Here is a 16,551-nt window from a genome sequence, read left to right as displayed (position 1 = left end):
CCGATGGACCGGTGGGGGGCGCCAGCACGACTCCCCTTCGGAGCAACGCTTGTGTGCTTTCAGATGCTTGATTGAGGTCTCGAAATCAAATTCGTGGAAAATTACTTCTTTATCGAGAACTGAGTTACTTCAGAGGGAGCCGTTTCTCACAAAGTTAAATACTATAAACAGCTCCCCATTACTCGTTTCCAAGAAAGGTTTTATTCTAATAACTATTTTGAGTAAGTACCAAAAGTGTTCACTGCCTTTAAGAATGTTTAGTCTTGATTTGTGCTTTCTCCTGTCAGGATGGAGAGATGGAAACCTTCAAGATACCCATCAGAGACGCTCAGGAAGTTGAAATCTTCGACCCCATCAAAGTGCAGCCGGAAACTGTTGTGTTTCCGTGGCAACCGAGGAAGCCGGCTGCATATCAGTACACACTTAAGGTCGGAATGCCATGATAGGTTGTCTTTTTTAGTACATTCCAAAATATTCATCGGGATTTGAAACAATGGGATCCCATTGAAAATTTGAATGGGATTCAATGGGAGACTTTTTGAAAACTCTGCCACTAGAGGGCAGCAGACCTACCAGGCAAGGGTCCACAACTCCTATAGCAAACAATGGTAAATGCTAAACATTCAAAAACACTCAAAAAATATTTAGAAGTCTCTCAGCCTCTTGAAAATTAAATCAGATACATTGTCATACAACTAAACTTCAGATTTCTTCTCATTTTTTGGTAGGTCAGCATTTGCTAATTACCCTAGAAGAAACACTCCCAAAACCTCATGCACACCGCTTGTTATCATAGGGGAACTGGTGTCCAGTACGTCCTGTTCCAGAACAGTTTGGTTTATGCTGGCATTGTGTATTGAGAAACAAAATACAGTTTGGCTAAATCTAAATACAAAATCAAAAACACGCAAAACACAAGGTATTTGCTGTCAGTGACCGTCACTCATGCTTCTCCTATTCCTAAGTTGTTGACATTACCTGGTGGAGGGCGCCCTCTTTTGGTGATTGGCAGTCTAAAGTTTCCCATTGGATTGGTGTGGAATTTGGGACATACATGTATTCAATGGGATCCAATAGAACCCCATTGAGTCCTATTTTAGATAAACATTCAATTTTTATGTTATAAAGTTTATAACACACATACATGCAGTGCATGGTACCCGGGCGTTGTGTACCGCGCGTTGTATGCTACATGTCGTATGTTACCAGCTAGCGATCATGTGGTAGGTGTCGGGGCTCGGCCTCTCAGGCTGCATGGATGAACAGACGCCTCGGTCAGTGAGCCATACTAATCTCGCTACGCGAATTTCTTAATGAGAAGATCAACTGACGGAAAAGTGCTTCCTTTTGAGACCCCTCGTTACATGCTATGCCGCCATGTAATGTCGTGACTGTCATTAGAATTTGACAGCTAAGGTCATGACCTTTTCATTAGTATCTCTTGGTGACGCTATGTAAGTTGCTATGCAAGTATCCGAGGCTTGCAAAATGGGTGATTACATGTACAATGAATGTTCGCTGTCCCATGGGAGTTATTTTAGAACATTTTTGTTATAATTACTTTTATAAAGTTTTTTAATAAAGTACGAGTCATGTTTCGATACACAGGCTACTGGTGGTACTGGCAGCTACATTTGGACATCAGGCAACCGTAATGTGGGAACCGTTAACGTCCATGGAACCATCACCACGGCAACAGAGACGGGAATGACCAATGTGACGGCTGCTGACAATCGCAATCCAGCTCACTTTGGTTTGAGTAAAGTAAGTTTTTTGTTTTAATTAGGGGTTAAAATAATATTTATTGGTGAGAATGAAAATATGTTTGTTTACATATTTACACTGATGGTATGAAGATGGTCATTGTGGAAAGCTTCACTTTAAGTAATTTTTGGTTAAATGCTTTGGTTTAAAAAAGAATGAGTGAAACAATTAGTGCTGGGCGAATAGTGAAATTTTGATATTCGGATACCGCTGGCCAACTATCCGAAATTAACCGGATATTCGAATAGTTTTTTTCGCCGCTAGAGGGTGCTATTAAAAAAAAAAAAAAAAATATTAGTTTTATTAGTTTTAGACAGTGTCACTCGGTTCATTCATAAAAATAACCGGATCTAATTTAAAGATGGCGATTTGACTCGTGATTGACTCTACCTGAAGGAAAACTTTCGTAATCTTTGAACAAATTACGTCAGAAATGTCATTGTTTTAACTCTTCACGGAGGTGAGCATAGTAATATACTTAATTTATGCTGTTTTATGCTGTCTTATTAGAAGTTTCATAAGGATTCAGACAAAACATTCCTATCAGTTGTCGCCCGACGTCTGCGGATATTCGGATATTAAAAGAATATCCGGTTACTTGGTTGTAATTACAGAACTATCCGGTTTATAAATAGGTATTCGCGCCCATTGCGGATATCCGGTTAAGAAAAAAAAGGCATTTGGGTTACGGATAGGAAAACCTATTCGCCATTAACCGGATATTCATAAAGAATTAGTTTTGATCTTGCGACACAGTGTCTTGACTTGGATTTGAAGCCACACTCTGAAGACTTGGATGAATATTTGATGAGTATGTCATAAGACTAAAAACACTATTCACGAAGTGCTCCTATGCGATTTGAACCGGGGTCTGAAAGTCGGAAGGCCAAGAAATACACCAACTCGTATTTGTTTAATGTGTACAAACAAGCTACTACATGTAGTAACTAATTACTGTGATTGATGACAGGTGTATGTACTCCCACCCAGTGATATTGCGTTCTTTGATACTACAGTAGAAGCTTTGGTGGGTTCGACCCTTGACCTCCCTCTAGCTGTATATGCCCTCCTGCCTGGTAGTAAGTACATTAACTTGTCAATTTCAATTCAAACTTATATGTAATTAATTTCCATACTTTATGAAAACAGTACAAACAATTTTGTTTCAATTACTCCAGCTTTGCAATCTCTCCATTGGCTTCCTATGCATTCTCGCATCATCTTCAAAATTCTCCTTCAAACATTTCAATGCAGTCTTGGAAGTGGACCAACTTACCTGAAAGATCTACTCACTCCATACACTCCTACTACCTCCGTTCTGCTAACAAAGACACCCTTGTTATTCCTACTGTTGCCACCAAAGCATATGGTCAACGTAGTTTTCAGTTTGCTGCACCTCACTTATGGAACAATCTCCCTCTACACATCAAACAAGCCACCACGATCTCAAGTTTCAAGACTCTTCTCAAAACACATCTATTCAAATTATCTTATACTTAATTATTCTTTTGGTTCCTCTGAGCGCTTAGAGACTTTCTTTTGGAGGTGTTAAGCTATAGAAATGCGGTTGTTATCACTATTATTAAGGAATAACCAATAAGCAAAGCTATTTAATGAGGGTGAGAAAATCATAAATCAAGTATGGAGGCATTATCTGGAAGCCGAGGCTTACGTGTTTGTAGGGATGCCTGGGAACAGACAATAAATAGGGACAAGCATGAACGGACAGACAATTAGAACAAAGACAGACACGATGAAGACAACAATGATGAGAATACTAATTGCACAATATTAATAATACCAATAAAAACAACAATAACAAGAAATCAAGTAATAATAAAAAAAACATTTGCTGACAACTAAGCAAACTTCACAAACTTCACGTCAATAATCAACAAAATTCACCATACCCACTGTATCAATTTTCAGATTTGTTTTGAGATATTATTATTGTGTTTTCCTGCTTCTTGTTTTCAGGTAAGAAACGTGTTGCAATAAGTGACTGCAGAACGCTGCCATTGACCATCACTCTATCAGACAATACAGTTTTCCAGAAAACTGAAGGTAAGAAGCATGCTTTCTTCTTAGCACACTAACCTAACGCAAGCACAGACTGGTCGACTTGAGTTTAATTTCATGACTATGCTTACCGTAACCGGGATGTGATTTCTTGGTTTTTAACCAGGAAGCTTTTTTTTTGTAAACACCCTTTTATTTTCCATTTCGATCAAATTCATAAAACATCAAGATAATGACCAAGATTGCGTATGGTTTTTAAAACCAAAGATAAATGTACATATACTTAATCAAGTAGGCTTCGTGTTCGGTCAAGCTTGGAGTTCACACAGGTTTGTTTTAAAGCAATCGCACAACATCGGTAAACAGTATTGTCCAATGGCCCACTCTCAGTGTTTCACAACTTAGATGTCAAATAACAAACCTGTGAAAATTTAGGCTCAATCGGTCATCAGAGTCGGGAGAAAATAAAGGGAAAACCCACCCTTGTTTCCGCACGTTTCGCCATGTCATGACCTGATGACATGTGTTTAAAACAAATCCGATATCGAGAATTGATAATTGTTTTAATGTTTTCACAAAAAGTAAAGCATTTCATGGAATAATATTTCAAGGGAAGTCTTTCACCATTACCTTCTGTAAACCCTGTAAGTTATTTGTAAATCTGTGAACTTTTAATTTTTGTTCTGTTCAGAAAGTGTCCAATGGCTTTAAACAGCCTATCACATCCCTGCCATAAGCAAAGAATCAACTCTCATGGAAGCAAGGAATTGCGCGCGTACGTCAAGCATATTTCACTGGTTAGCTTGGAGTTTTTGCTTTTGCGATGTGTACTCCCCTTTACTAGGCATTAAGTGCATCGTCAACGCAGGTTTTGGCAATAAGCAGAGCCATGAATTTGAGCCTAGTAATTCAAATACTTTCACTGTTCATCCATTGTTTGGATTTAATAATCCAAAGATAAGTCATCTTAGGATGTCGTCATCTTACGTTTATGTCGTCATCATTGTGCATCTCAGGATCTCAACATCAAATAATTATTAATGAAGACATTTGTGAAGCACTTAATGGGAAAAAAAGGCATAAAGAGAACAATAAATTAAACAATGAGAGGAAGATTAAATCACAAATAAGCAGATTACAAATAAGCTCCCACAAACAAATGAGTTTTTAGCAGAGACTTAAAACAAACACTAGCCTGTCAAATGCACATCAAAACTATTCCAAGGAAACGGTACAGCATAAAAAAAAGATCTGTGGGCATAAACAAAATGGAAGAAGCTCTAGTCTGCTAGTAGAGAAATCCTTAGAGGTTATCTTATGCTATTCCATCTCGTACTTAATTTTAGACTCACCCGATCACGTCGACGGCGCATGCACCATGATACCAGTGAGGGCGCTAAATTCAGGTCACACGCAGGTCACTGTCACGTACGAGTACGGATCGGTCAGACTACAAGCATCCGTCACTATCTCTGCTTATGTTCCTCTTCAGGTAAGACTGCATTTATAAGCATTACAGGAAAGCTTCATTACAATCATCATTTATGTCTAGCAACTCACACCTGTTATCTCCATGTAATTCCTTTTCCAAACAATGGACTTGGATCAGTTAAAAACTGTTTGTTATAAAAAACATAAGGTTTTCCTTATACATGTACGTCATGAACTAACATGACACGCCATTTTGTGGAGTCAAATTTTTGACTCCTCAAAATGGCCGATCGTGTTAGTTCGCTAAATAAAATGAAAACCACGCAATTTTGAGGCATATTTGTGTGGAGCATTATATTCTACTTTTAAAACATCTTTCCAACCATACGCATTTCAAAACAAATGGTTTCAAATACTTTTCATAGACCAACTCGCCCGATCTATAAGGCAACGAGTTCCTTTTATTTGATCATGCGTGACCAGTGGTATAGCTGAATGCACGACCCTTTGCAATTCTATCTAATGTACCATTAATGTACCAGCCGTCGATTTCACAAAGAGTTAGGACTCGTCTTGTCTCGAGTTAGGACGAGTAACTCTTCCTAACTTAGGATTAATCTTAAGGTCTGCATGCTACAGTGCGGGGTTGGGACTCGTCCTAAGTCCTAAGATTAGTCTTAAGTTAGGAAGAGTTTTGTGAAATCGACGGCAGCTGCTAAAACATAGGATTCGAACTGCCTCTACATACAGCTACCGGGCAATCTCGGTAGTCTAGTTGGTAAGACACTGCTCTAGAATTGCAAGGGCTGTGGGTTTGAATCCACCCTGAATAATATGCCTACGTGATATTATGTTTGCACAGGACTCAGGAAAGTACTGAGTATACAGTGTTACATGTAATAGGCCTACACATCTGTGATACGGTAAAAAAACGAAATATCGAAGTCTTGTATAGACATGATAGCCCAGGTATCTACCAAACAATGTACTCAAGTATATACAAACTTTCAGAAAGATAGGTTATTGCAGTGATGAATTCTGAGACCCAATTAGTTAGCACCTTGTAAGGGTTTACAAGGTGCTACGGCGCATTAAGCAGCCACAGCCAGAAACACTGGGGCGAACCCCTTCTCTTTTCGATAAGTGCACTGGGTTCTTTTACATGTGTTACACAACACATGGGACCAACTGCTTTACGTCCCATCCGAAGGACGAAGCAATGGTAAAGTGTCTTGCTTAAGGACACAAGTGTCGGGGCTGGGGATTCAAACCCACACTCTGCTGATCAAAAACACCAGAGTTTGAATTCGGTGCTCTTAACCGCTCGGCCACGACACTTCCAAAATTAATACACAGGACACTATCGAGGGTTGGAAGACCGAGATAAATGCTTGATAAATTTTCAACTTGTATGACTTTTATCCTTTGTCCAGGATGTCCGGATGTCTGTGTGCACACATGACTCCTGTGAGGTACATGTATTAAACAGGTTGAATGTTGGCAGAAAATTGTTGAGAGTTATTGAGAGTTGAATAATTTCAAATGCCCTTGTTTTGTTTGTGTTGATATTGGGAGTTTTTCTTTTTTTGTTTACATTTTTTTTGTTGAATTGTTTCTTATTTGGACAACTGTTCATCTGCTTATTAAAGACAGTGGACACTATTGGTATGTAGTTGTCAAAGACCAGTCTTTTCACTAGGTGTATCTCAACTATATACATAAAATAACAAGCCTGTGAAAAATTGAGCTCAATCGGTCGTCGAAGTTGCGAGATAATAATGAAAGAAAAAACACCCTTGTCACACGAAGTTGTGTGCTTTTAGATGGTTGATTTCGAGACCTCAAATTCTAAACTTGAGGTCTCGAAATCAAATTCGTGGAAAAATACTTCTTTCTCGAAAACTACGTCACTTCAGAGGGAGCCGTTTCTCACAATGTTTTATACCATCAACCTCTCCCCATTAATCATTACCAAGTAAAGTTTTATGCTAATATTTATTTTGAGTAATTACCAATAGTGTCCACTGCCTTTAAACTATGCATACTCGTCGAGAGGAGAAATAATCATGTTACAACAAAATAATTGTTGCACGCTGTGATTTGGGGTCCATGGTTTTTTTGCCATTTCCCCCTTGGGTGCACAAAACGTCATGGACCCCGTCACAGCGTGCAACAATTGTATACTGTATATCGCCCAAGCTTAATAAGGGAATCAATGTGTGGTAAGCTTGGGCGATATCGATTTATTTTATTCACGATATATCGCCGATAATATATCACGATATTCGATATAATCGTGATTAATTAAATTTGACATCATCAGTCTTTTACATGTAACTCCCATTGAAAGTTGTAGAAGAGACAGTCATAGCATAAGAGAGGTGTTCTAATGACCTATTCTTCTGGTTTTACTCCAAACCTATGGGGTGCAAGATGTCTCAGCTAAGAAATACATCGCGATTTTGCGATATTTAATCGATATCGTGATTTATTAGATATATCGCGATATATCGTGATATATCGATATTTCGATTAAAACCAAATCTATCCGATATCGAAATCATTTCCAAATTAGTATCGCGATATTCGATAATATCGTGATATCGCCCAAGCTTAATGTGTGGTGAAGAGGTTTTCAACTAGTGGTTTAATCCCAACGAGGCCTGGTTCTTGATAATTTTAATGAGACGAAGTCAAGGTAAATTATAAAGAACCAGGCCTCGGCGGGTTTAAACCACTAGTTGAAAAGCGATTCAACACACTTTGATTCCCATTCATAATTACCTTTTCGGTCAAAAACATCAACACTTTTTGGTCAAAAAGTAAAATAAATGCAAAATTATAATTCTTCAACGATTTCTTTCAACACAATACCCCTCCAGCTATGAAATGGTAAGGCCCTCAGGTAAACAACTCCTTGTAAGGGAATGCTATGCGCGTCGCGCGTATCGCGTGATGTGGCACAACTGTTTCAGCCGTTGATCTTGACCAATAGGAATGAAGAAACTGTCTTATAAGCAAGCTGGCATGTCATGCCTCATGTTTCAACACTTTTTACTGGTCATAAACAAAGGTTTATACACACCCACTTGACACGCTCTCCACCAATAGGAATAGCGAAACTGTCTGAGGTATTTATAAATGTTTGTTTTACAAACAGCAGAAATGTTCTATACTATTTTGTTACAGTTTGTGTTGATGGTGGAACACCTGCATTGTTTTTTTAAAGGATTTGGGTACTTTTTGTAACAAAAAACACAATGTCCACAGATGTACATTAAAAACTTACACCGTTTGAAGATACATGTAATGATAGTAGAAAGCTTCCCTGAAAATATTACTTGCTACGGTGCTGTAGTTTTTGAGAAATGAGTAAAACAATTGTGGGCTACAATTATTTTTTTTTCAGAGGACGTTGCCACCTACCCCTATGGCTGAAGCAGGGTTACCCCTTTTACAGTCCATACGGATGTACATGTAGGCTTGGGTATCATCAGTCTGAAGCCTGGCCGGTAGAGCAGAAAGCTCTACCCCCCCGCCCCCCCCCCCCCCCAATTTTACGTAGCAAGTGTCACGACCAGGATTCAAATCTACACTGTGCTGATCAAACATTAGAGCTTGAATCCGTTGCTCTTAACCGCTCAACTACAACACTGCATTTTAGTTTCTATTATCCATTTTGAGATATGGTGGACACAATACTATAACACTGTTAGGTTTAGATACATTTGTCTGTATACACCTAAGCCACACAGTGCACTCCTATAGTGGCCACCTGTATCTCAAAATCTGTGTGAAAGGAAAAGTTTTTGGCATATTTTTTTTAACTGTTTCCTCCGTTTGACCTTTTAACGTTCCATGCCTATTATTACATGTACCTCTTTGTTGCAGTTTCTAAAGATACCTCACAATTGAAACTAATTACTGTACTGTAGCTCAAAAGCTAAAGGTACATGTACATAACCCATAAGCAATGAAGCTAGGTATGTGAACTACAACCACCGGGGTTAATCCCTACCCCTCCCTAATAAAAATAATAATAATAATAACAGCATTTTTAAAGCGCACTTAATCTGTAAAACATTCAAAGGCGCTGGTCAAAAAAAACAAGAAGAACATTTCACTCAATATCTGCATAGGCTAATTTGAAGAGATGGGTTTTGAGAGAATGTTGGAATCGTGAGATGTCATGTGTGTCCTTGAGATGTTGAGGCAGAGAGTTCCAGAGGCGGGGTGAAATGTTACTGAATGCCCTGTCCCCATAGCTGGATAAACGGGTCAGAGGAACATGGAGCATTCTGCCAGATGACCTCAGACTCGGCAAGTGTTTTTTTGTCCATTGTAATTTCTAATATTCTATCATTATTCCTGTGTAGGTGCTTGATCCAGAAGGAGTGGCTGTAGTGACCCCTGCATCTTCCAAGACGTTTGTACTCTCAGGAGGTCCTCGGCCCTGGGTTCTTGAACCGTCTCGATACTATGAGACTCTGTCTGCTGAACATGAAGAATGGGTCGCTACTAAACATGTCAAACTCTATGGATCAAACAGTAAGTTAGACTGATTGTAGTTTCAAAATTATTGATTCGGCTTATGGCGAAATTCTTCGCTTACTGCTTACTGGGTCGATTTCACAAAGAGTTCGGACTAGTTTGAAATTTAAGTTTACTCCTAAGTTAAGGAGGACGAGTTACTTGTCCTAACTCGAGATACGAATAGTCTCAACTCTTTGTGAAATCCACCCATCGGCACGGTTTTACAGTAAAAGTAATTATAAAAATATTTGCTTCTTGTTTTATACTATCAACAGCACTCCTTTGATTGTTACAAAGTGCTAAAGAATATTTTGAGTAATTACCAATAGTGTCCAGTGGCTTTAAGACTGAATTAAACATATAATATATTTCAATTTCTTTACAACAGAGAACAACCACGTCTTTAATGTGGTGTGTCTGCAGCTTGGTGAGCAGACGTTTACGGTTACCGTGGGCAACAGTCCCACTGCTAAGAACAAGCAGCCAGCTGTCTCAAGGGCTACAATCAAGTGAGTTTTTTTTTTTTAGGGAAATATATCAAAAGTCTATTAAAAGGTTCTGGGCTCTTTTTTGTAACAAAAAACACAATATCCACAGTTATACATTAAAGGAACATGTTGCCTTGGATCGGTCGAGTTGGTCTTTGAAAAGCGTTTGTAACCGTTTGTCATTTGTTATAAAATGCATGGTTAGAAAGATGTTGTAAAAGTAGAATACAATAATCCACACAAACATGCCTCGAAATTGCACGGTTTTCCTTTTACCTCATCGACGAACACGGTCGGCCATTTATGGGAGTCAAAATTTTGACTCCCATATATGGCCGACTGTGTTAGTTCACACAGTAACATAAAAACCAGGCAATTTCGAAGCAAACTTGTGTGGATCATTGTATTCTACTTTTAAAACATCTTTCCAACCATATGCAATTTATAAAAAAACGGTAACAAACGCTTTTTATCAACCAACTCGTCCGATCCAAGGCAACGTGTTCCTTTAAAGACAGTGGACAATATTGGTAGTTGTCAAAGACCAGTCTTCTCACTTAGTGTATCTAAACATATGCATAAAATAACAAACCTGGTAAAATTTGAGCTCAGTTTGTCGTCGAAATACCCTTGTCACACGAAGTTGTGTGTTTTCTGATGCTTGACTTCGAGACCTTAAATTCTAAATTTGAGGTCTCAAAATCAAACTCATGGAAAATTACTTCTTTCTCGAAAACTACTTCACTTTAGATTGAGCCGTTTCTCACAATGTTTTATACTATCAACCTCTACCCATTACTCATTACCAAGTGAGGTTTTATGCTGATAATTATTTTGAGTAATTGCCAATAGTGTCCACTGCATTTAAACTCACACCAATTGAAGATAGTGATGGTAGAAAGCTGCCCTTGAAATCACTTACTCAGGTGCTGTCGTTTTTGAGAAGTGTTTAAAACAACCCACAAAATATAGTTTTGTCTCAGGAGACAACAATTATTTTAGCATGTACAACATATTTCCTTTACATTGTTTGTACTCATTTCGCAAAAACTACAGCACCTCAGCAAGTAGTATTTTTTAAAGCCATTATACACTTTCGGTACAGAAAAAAAAAAGTTCACCGATTTCCAAATAATTTACAGGGTTTACAGAAGGTAATGGTGAAAGACTTCTCTTGAAATATTGTTCCATGAAATACTTTCCTTTTTGAGAAAACATTAAAACAATATCAATTCTCGATCGCGAGAATTACAGATTTATTTAAACACATGTCATGACACGGCGAAACATGCAGAAACAAGGTAGGGTTTTCCCGTTATTTTCTCCCAACTCCGATGACCGATTGAGCCTAAATTTTCACAGGTTTGTTATTTTATATATAAGTTGTGATACATGAAGTGTGGGACTTGGACATTACTGTTTACCGAAAGTGTATAATGGCTTTAAGGGAAGCTTTCTACCATCATTATCTTCAAGCTGTGCAAGTTTAATGTAAACCTGTCGACATTGTGTTTTGTGCTACAAAAAGTACCCCAATTCAGTATTGGAAGGGGTGATGGGGTTGTTCAAACTGTTATGTTGTTACATTTGAAGGCTCGGGAGCATAACCATGTTGTATGTGTACATACACTTGGTTTGCAGTAACACCATGTGTGTATCTACATGTATATGTACATGTACTTGCTGGGTTGATAATTTTCTTATGAGAACTTGTCTTGCTTAAAATTCTACTTCTGCAGAGCAGATTTTTTTTGAATTCGGAAGAACTGTCAGTTTTGAAAAGAACTTTCCTGCTTCGTAATCATTACTTGGGTGGAAGGTAGGAAATCGACAGTGACTACTATGATTTGCTTTCGGTTTGAGGGGACTTCTCGTTATTGGTGTAGCTTCACTCCTGTACATTGTACGTTGCGTTATTCTACTGCCATGACTACCGCACAGTATACTTATCGGAATTTGGGAGATTTCTCAGCTCTGAAAACCAAAAAACTGTGCTACTTGTGTTAACTACATGTACTACACATGTACTTGTGTGGAAGGTACAGTACAAGTAGGAAATCTACAGGGGCTACTGTTTTCGCGTTAGTGGATTGAGCGGACTTTCTCGTCATTACATTGTAGCTTCACTAACTTGCATTATACTCTACCACCCTGGAGTAGATTTGTCCAAATTCTGGAGAATTCTCAGTTCTGAAAAGAACTGTCCTGCTTTTTAACTACTACCTGTGTGGTAAATCGACAGGGACTACTATTTTTTGCTTTAAAGTGAGTTACACATGTACATGTATAGTTGTTCTCAACGTTTGGACTAGCATGCTCTAGTCATTGTCAGGGGACTTTTATTATTATATTTTATTAACCTTGTTTAATGTTTGCCCCCCCCCCCCCATCATTCAGATTCCTGTGTGCTTCACCAGTGCGGTTACAGCTCATACCGGTCATTAACCAGCCTCAGCTTGAAGAACCTTGCCCAATCACTTTAGACTCCAACAATCAGGTAAGATCTACATGTACTTACATGTACAGCTGGTTTAAACCGGTTCAGTCTGGTTCTATCCACCTCAATCAGGTCCAGACCACCAGTAGGGTTACAGCTCATACCAACCTCAGCTTGAAGAACCTTGCCCAATCTCTCTACACTCCAACAATCAGGTTGACATACATGTAGCATCTTTAACAAACGGTTTTAAATGCTTTTAAATGTGCCCCTTTAAGCAAAAGACTAGTCCTCATTTCTTTGTCCTTGGATGGGATGTAAATTGATACAAATTCCCATGTGTTGTGTTTTGCACGCAAAAGAACCCAGTGCTCTTATCGAAAAGAGAAGGGGTTCACCCCGGTGTTCGATAGTTTGATCGGCTGCAAATTGCACCACACAATACCTTGTGAACCATTACATTGGAATACATGTACATGTAGGTCTCGTACTTAAAGAATGCATGAACATTTTTGTAAATCAGTTGAGAACATTTTAAAGGGTCTACATGTATGTAATTTTTCTAGGACAAAAAACACAATGTCCACAGATTTACACTTAACTTACACAATTTGAAGATAATGATAGTAGAAAGCTTCCCTGAAAATACTACGTGCTGAGGTGCTGTAGTTTTGGGGAAATTAGTAAAACAATGTCATGAAAATAATTTTCGTCTCATGAGACGAAACTTATTTTAATCATTTACAAACTTATTTCATGACATTGTTTTACTCATTTCTCAAAAACTACAGCACCCCAGTAAGTAAGATTTGAAGGAAAGCTTTCCACTATCATTATCTTCAAACCCTGAAAGTTTAATGTAAATCTACTTATGGACATTTTGAAAAAGTACCCAAACAGATTCTTTGAAGTGTGACTCTAACTTTTCGTCCCCACTTTCTTCTCCAATCAGCTCCCAGTTATGAACAACGCTAATCTAGACATCATGGTGCGTGCAGTGGACAGCCACGGAAACTTCTTCCATAACTTCTCCTCCGTCGTCGTCTCATGGACAAGCTCGGACAACTCCCTGGCCTCCTTCAAGACCCCTCTGACTCTTTACTCTGATGTTGATGGCGAGATAAGAGGATCCAAGATCCTTAAGGGTGAGTCCATTCACAGTGTGGGGTAGATCTGTAACAATCTATAGGTTATACAATTGTTGCACGCTGTGACGAGATCCATGGCGTTTTGCCACCGAGGGTGTACAAAACCCACGGACCCCAGTCACAGCGTGCAACAATTGTTTTGTTATACCTTGGTAACATTGTTATTCCTCTTCTCGAAGTTCTGTTGTCATCTTCAATAATGGTTTAATAAGCAGACGAACAGTTCAAATAAGAAACAATTCTTCACCTGTTCCCTCAAACCCGCGTGTTTCGTACAGCGCTGGAAATTTACCAACAGTGGGCATGTTGGGAACGATCAAGGTGATGTACACCGGTGTACATCACTTTTCATGTTACCCGGCGCGCTGTGCATTACGCGTAGCACGCATCTTTAGCCATGATACATGCGTATTTGTTGCACGGCACGTGATTGGTTCTCGACCAATCAAACTTCGCAATTTGTACAGAGGTATAACAATATATCTTGTGATTGGTTAAGAACACGAGAAAATAGAATTAGCTGTTGCAAACAACTTACTGTACCAATCAAATGGATTGATGGTATAAATGCAAAAAAATAGTTAATGGCCTGACGTTTCAACCCTAGCAGAGTCTTTCTTGAAGGCTAAAACATGTTACATGTTACATGTACATGGCATGTGTGGGTATTGTACGCAATACTTTTGAATTTTTTTAATTGCGTCCTCTAGCGGCGAAAAGAACTATTCGAATATCCGGTTAATTTCGGATAGTTGGCCAGCGGTATCTGAATATCAAAATTTCACTATTCGCCCAGCACTAGTAAATGGGTACATGTACCTGTGAGGGCAGATATGGTTCTTGTGACTGATTTAGCCGAGTAGCGCGTATTAATGTTGCACAGGCTGCATACTCCCCACCAGGGAGCTGAGATGGTTTAAGGCCCAGTGACAAGGGGTAATAATGTGAAGCGCTTTGGGACGCCCTCCTGGTGTGAAAAGCGCTTCATAAAAAAGGGTTATTATTATTACTATTAATGTTGCACAGGCTGCATACTCCCCATTAGGGAGCTGAGATGGTTTAAGGAGTGATTTAAGGCCCAGTGACCAGGGGTAATAATGTGAAGCTCTTGGGGACTCCCTTCGTGTGTGAAAAGCACTTTATAAAAACGGGTTATAATTATTATTGCGCGGCTCTCCTGAAAACATTTCTCTGTGTTTTTACTTTTTTTTTCTCAAAAACTTTATGACTAACAAAGCTGAAACTTATATAGGTAAATTTTAGAACATAATCTTCATTCACAGTGAGTAGGGATTCATATCATGTCCAAAACTTGATCTACAAAAGGTATCAAACCCTTTAAAGGCAGTGGACACTATTGGTAATTGTCAAAATCCAGTCTTCTCACTTGGTGTATCTCAACATGTACATAAAATAACAAACCTGTGAAAATTTTAGCTCGATTGGTCGTCGGAGTTGCGAGATAACTATGAAAGAAAAAAACACCCTTGACACACAAAGTTGTTTACTTTCAGATGCTTGATTTCGAGACCTCAAATTCTAAACTTGAGGTCTCGAAATCAAATTCTTGGAAAATTACTTCTTTCTTGAAAACTACATCACTTCAGAGAGAGCCGTTTCTCACATGGTTTTATACTATCAACCTCTTCCTATTACTAGTTACCAATTAAGGTTTTATTCTAATAATTATTTTGAGTAATTACCAATAGTGTCCACTGCCTTTAAGCCCAGACTAATTACAATTGTTTCAACTATACTTTGTTTTACAGCATGGGAGGTTTGTAAAATGCACGCGAAGCGAGGAATAGTCTCGGTCACTGCCTCGTCCTCTACCTACGATGCTGCACTCTTCAAGAAACACAAAATCCAATTGCCTGTAAGTTACCCACAGAAGTAGCTTTTATCCTTGTCAAAAAAATGTCAAAGTACTCAACCATTAAAGGAACATTAGAAAATTAATAAGACACAAAAAACGTGAAGATCACAGATTTAAGTAAAACTTACACGGTCTAATGATGATGATAGTAGAAAACATCCATTTACATATTTCAGTCTGAACATGCTGAAAGTTAGTATTTGATGAGAAATAAGTAATCTAATTTCGCTTTTGGGAGTTAAACGCTCAGTGAGCATTTTATTCATTTTTGTTTGGCCATCGATGCAATGCAAAACCTGTAATCAGTTTTACACTATTTTCTCGTGACCCAGATGGCCGATCAATCTCAAAAAACTTCTACAGGTTTGTCAGTTTATGATGGATTACACAAAGTGCTTACACTGCCAGCAACCTTTTTGCTAGCAAAACAAATTCTGTAATGTTCCTTTAACTGAAAGATTCAAACACATGTCTCATCACCCAAACCTATTGTGCGTTTGCTTGGGCACTATTCATGTCTCCCCAGTATCTATTCAATTCTCGCAGACTGTTACATTTACTCTTTTTTTTCTTTTGAGTGGAGCTCTAAGACTCCGTTTATTCATCACCAGTGAACACTGGGGAAAACAAAGTACAAACATCTTCAACGGAACATTAACACATACTGTTAGATCAATACATTAAGGATACAAGAGGCTAGTTAAAAGACAATGAACAAAGGTGATTTTACATATCAAACAACAAGAACATGAAAACATGATAAGAAGCAAATTTTTGCAAAATTTTGGAGTCTGGGGCCTATTTCACAAAGATCTCAAATTGATCGTAACTTCAAATCAATCGTAGTTGCTAAGT

At 38.5% G+C, this 16,551-nt stretch overlaps 1 protein-coding gene across 2 annotated transcripts in view; it reads left to right on the top strand.

The window, feature by feature from the left end:
- Positions 1-16,551, top strand: part of LOC139942819 (nuclear pore membrane glycoprotein 210-like) — a 106,128-nt gene that overhangs the window by 14,232 nt on the left and 75,345 nt on the right. Inside the window, exons 11-21 of one of the 2 annotated variants that reach the window (XM_071939595.1) lie at positions 288-428; positions 1,609-1,764; positions 2,735-2,843; positions 3,742-3,828; positions 5,130-5,275; positions 6,648-6,686; positions 9,591-9,762; positions 10,136-10,256; positions 12,633-12,732; positions 13,625-13,817; positions 15,590-15,696. In XM_071939595.1, coding sequence (XP_071795696.1) covers positions 288-428; positions 1,609-1,764; positions 2,735-2,843; positions 3,742-3,828; positions 5,130-5,275; positions 6,648-6,686; positions 9,591-9,762; positions 10,136-10,256; positions 12,633-12,732; positions 13,625-13,817; positions 15,590-15,696 — 1,371 coding nt within the window. The remainder of the gene's footprint in view (positions 1-287; positions 429-1,608; positions 1,765-2,734; positions 2,844-3,741; positions 3,829-5,129; positions 5,276-6,647; positions 6,687-9,590; positions 9,763-10,135; positions 10,257-12,632; positions 12,733-13,624; positions 13,818-15,589; positions 15,697-16,551) is intronic. The other variant, XM_071939596.1, reaches the window with a different exon arrangement.

The sequence above is a fragment of the Asterias amurensis genome, chromosome 10, assembly GCF_032118995.1.
Source record: "Asterias amurensis chromosome 10, ASM3211899v1".
NCBI classification, from domain to species: domain Eukaryota; kingdom Metazoa; phylum Echinodermata; class Asteroidea; order Forcipulatida; family Asteriidae; genus Asterias; species Asterias amurensis.
Note: the sequence above shows the minus strand (reverse complement) of the source record. Positions and strands in the feature narration are given on the sequence as shown.